This window comes from Alligator sinensis, unplaced genomic scaffold (genome assembly GCF_000455745.1).
Source record: "Alligator sinensis unplaced genomic scaffold, ASM45574v1 scaffold335_1, whole genome shotgun sequence".
Classification (NCBI taxonomy): Eukaryota; Metazoa; Chordata; order Crocodylia; family Alligatoridae; genus Alligator; species Alligator sinensis.
This window is the reverse complement of record NW_005842354.1, coordinates 173,657-176,817: the sequence shown is the minus strand read 5'-3', so window position 1 is coordinate 176,817 and position 3,161 is coordinate 173,657. Positions and strand designations below refer to the sequence as shown.

The following is a 3,161-nucleotide window of genomic DNA, read 5'->3' as shown; positions in this document are numbered from 1 at the left end:
AATGCCAAGACGGCAACTGAATTTAGGTTAGTCATGGGAGTCGAGGACAATAAGTCCTTCCTTAGGTATGTAGGCAGTAGAAGGAAAACAAATGGAAGTGTGGGACCCCTGCTTAATACCTCGGGACACCTGGTAACCGATGTATGGGGAAGAAACTGAAATCCTGAATGCCCACTTTGCTTCCCTATTTCACCAGACTATAGGGAAAGTCAAGCAAGATAAGGATCATAGGGGGCATGCTGGGACTGACAGCCTCCTCCACTGTAGATGCTGAGCGGGTACAATACCAACTAGAAAAGCTAGACATTTATAAAAGTCAGCAGGACCGGATGGACTTCATCTGAGAGTGCTGAAGGAGCTGGCTGAAGCCATTGCAGAACCCCTGGCAAAGCTCTTTCAGAATTTGTGATGCACAGGGGAGATCCCTGAGGATTGGAAGAGGACAACATTGTGTCCATCTTTAAGAAGGGGAAGAGGGAGGACCCGGGCAACTATAGGCCAATCAGCCTAACCTCTATCCCAGGGAAAATCCTGGAAAAGCTCATTAAAGAATCTATGTGCGATACGCTCGCGGAAGGTAAGATTCTGAACGACTGCCAGCATGGTTTTATCTTGTCTTGCCAATCTCATCTCTTTCTATGACCAGGTCTCTCGCCACCTGGACAAGGGAGACAAGGTAGACGTTATATACCTAGACTTCCAAAAGGCTTTTGATCTAGTATCCCATGATATCCTTGTGGGAAAACTGGAAGATTGTGGGCTCAGCTGCTCCATGGTTCAGTGGGTGGGAAACTGGCTACAGGGTAAGACCCAGAGAGTTCTCATGAATGGATCTGTCATCTTGGTGTGAAGTGGCCAGTGGTGTCCCTCAAGGGTCTGTGCTTGGACCAGTGCTTTTCAACATCTTTATCAATGATTTGGACAGGGGAGTGAAAAGTTCGTTGGCCAAGTTCACAGATGACACCAAGTTATGGTGTGGTTATGGATCGGTTGCTGATACAGGTGGACCTGGACAAGTTAGAGAGTTGGGCAGACCAGACAAAGTTTAACACTTCCAAGTGTAAGGTGCTCCATCTGGGGATAACATGCATACAGGCTCGGAGGTGACAGCCTAACCTGCCCCATGGCTGAAAGGGACCCAAGGGTAATGACTGACCACCGCATCAACATGAGCCGTCAGTGTGATGCAGTGGCCAGCAGGACAAACAACACCCCGGCATGCATCAACCAATGCATCTCGTGTAAAACTAAGGAAGTGATACTCCTGCTGTTCTCAGCACTGGTGAGACCGCAGTTGGAGTACTGCATCCAGTTTTGGGTGCCGCACTTCAATAAGGACGTGGGAAAACTTGAGAGGGTCCAGAGAAGAGCTACCCGTATGACCAGGGCCTTGCAAGGCAAGCCATACAAGAAAGAAGCCCAGGTCCCTCAGCCTTTCAGCTTAAAGAAGAGAAGGTTGAGAGGGGACTTGGTAGCAGCTTACCATTATATCAGAGGAGGGCATCAGGAGCTCGGTGAACAACTGTTCACTAGGGCACCCCTGGGGAGGACCAGGACCAATGGCTATAAACTCCTCAAAGGCCACTTCAGGCTTAATACCAGAAAAAACTCCTTCACTGTCAGGGTGTCCAGACTGTGGAATAAACTCCCTCCAGAGGTGGTGCAGTCACCTACCCTGGAGGTTTTCAAGAGGAGACTGGACAGTCACCTTGCTGAAGTCACTTGACCCCATGTGTCTTCCTGCCTAGAGCGGGGGGGCTGGACCCGATGATCTGCAAAGTCCCTTCCAGCCCCTAACAATCTATGAATCCGGTGGCTCACACTGATGTCAACAAGGATTTATTAAAGGAGCCTTGATTTTTGTGCTGAAGTTTCTATTTTAGACCGGTATTATGATAAAACACTCAATTTTTAGTTTTTGAAATCTCTTAAGAAACTGGGTAATTTTTTTTTTTTTTTTAAATAAGGAGGAAAAACATGAAATGTAACAATGAAAACAATTTTATTACCATGTATATTTACACAATGGTGATTGTAAATGAATTACACTGATGGACTTGTTACCAACTGTACCACCACATAACTTTGGCCCAGTTAGATTTAGCGTTTTCTCCATGTAAACTTCCTTCGGGCTCCCTCTTGACCTGGCTTCTTTCGTTCCCTCAAACGGGGATCACTTACGAGCAGTCCAGCTACAAAGCAAGATGAAGATGGTTGCTTTATATATATACATATATACATATACATATATACATATACATACAAACATTTATATATATATATATACATACACACATTTATATATGTGTATGTGTATGTGTATATATATATATACACACACACACACACACACACACACACACACACACACACACACACACACAAAAAAAACATTCACTTAATCTGTGTGCATGTATACAGGAATATGTGCATATGTAGTATATTTCAAACAATAGGTGACTTTGCATACCACATAAAACTATAACATCTAAATCAGAAGAAAGTGCAGCTTGAATTGAATATGTAGTAACAATGTAAGCAGACCCTGTAGCATCTTAATGGTGTAACAGTATCTGTATTTTGTACGTTTTACTTAATTATCATGATTCTTTTTATAAGGTTTGATATTTTAATTACACCTTGTTTTAAATGTATGTAATTTTAATTAATTCAAAATCATGTTCAGCAGAAGCCAGAACTTGAGGAATATTATGCAAAATTTACTTTAGGAAGTGTTTTTCAACACTTTTTCCTAGAGGTAAACCGATACATCGTTCCTATATTGGATTGGCACCCATATAAGGAAAACTGACACTATTGGCAATCAGCTTTTTTGGGCTGATGTGGCTGATAATGTCACCAATAAATGCCCTGTGCATGTGTGTAGCCACAGGGCAGTAGGCAGGCAGCTAGAAGCACAACCCGGCAGCATCTGGCTTGTAAGTCTGTTGTAGGGGAAGGGGTGGGGGGAACAGAAGGTGTGTGCGGGGGGCGGGGCAGATTGAGGTCCCCGAGATGAGGGAGGGAGGGAGTGGGGCTGGGGCAGGCACTACCCAGCTGGGATGGGGCAGGGTGTAGGATGGAGCTGCAAGAGGCTCATCCACAGGGTGCGGGGAGGGGTGGCTCCTGCTGCTGTGTGCACCCCAGGAGGGCATTGGGGG

The 3,161-nt window shown here is 45.2% G+C and overlaps 1 protein-coding gene across 1 annotated transcript in view; it reads right to left on the bottom strand.

Annotated features, from left to right (window-relative positions):
* Nucleotides 1-1,985: 1,985 nt before the first annotated feature.
* The window catches only part of MRPS9 (mitochondrial ribosomal protein S9), a 45,754-nt gene continuing 44,578 nt past the window's right edge, over nucleotides 1,986-3,161 (bottom strand). The window contains exon 11 of the mRNA XM_025210507.1: nucleotides 1,986-2,192. Within this exon, the coding sequence (XP_025066292.1) occupies nucleotides 2,101-2,192 (92 nt within the window). The 3' untranslated portion in view covers nucleotides 1,986-2,100. The remainder of the gene's footprint in view (nucleotides 2,193-3,161) is intronic.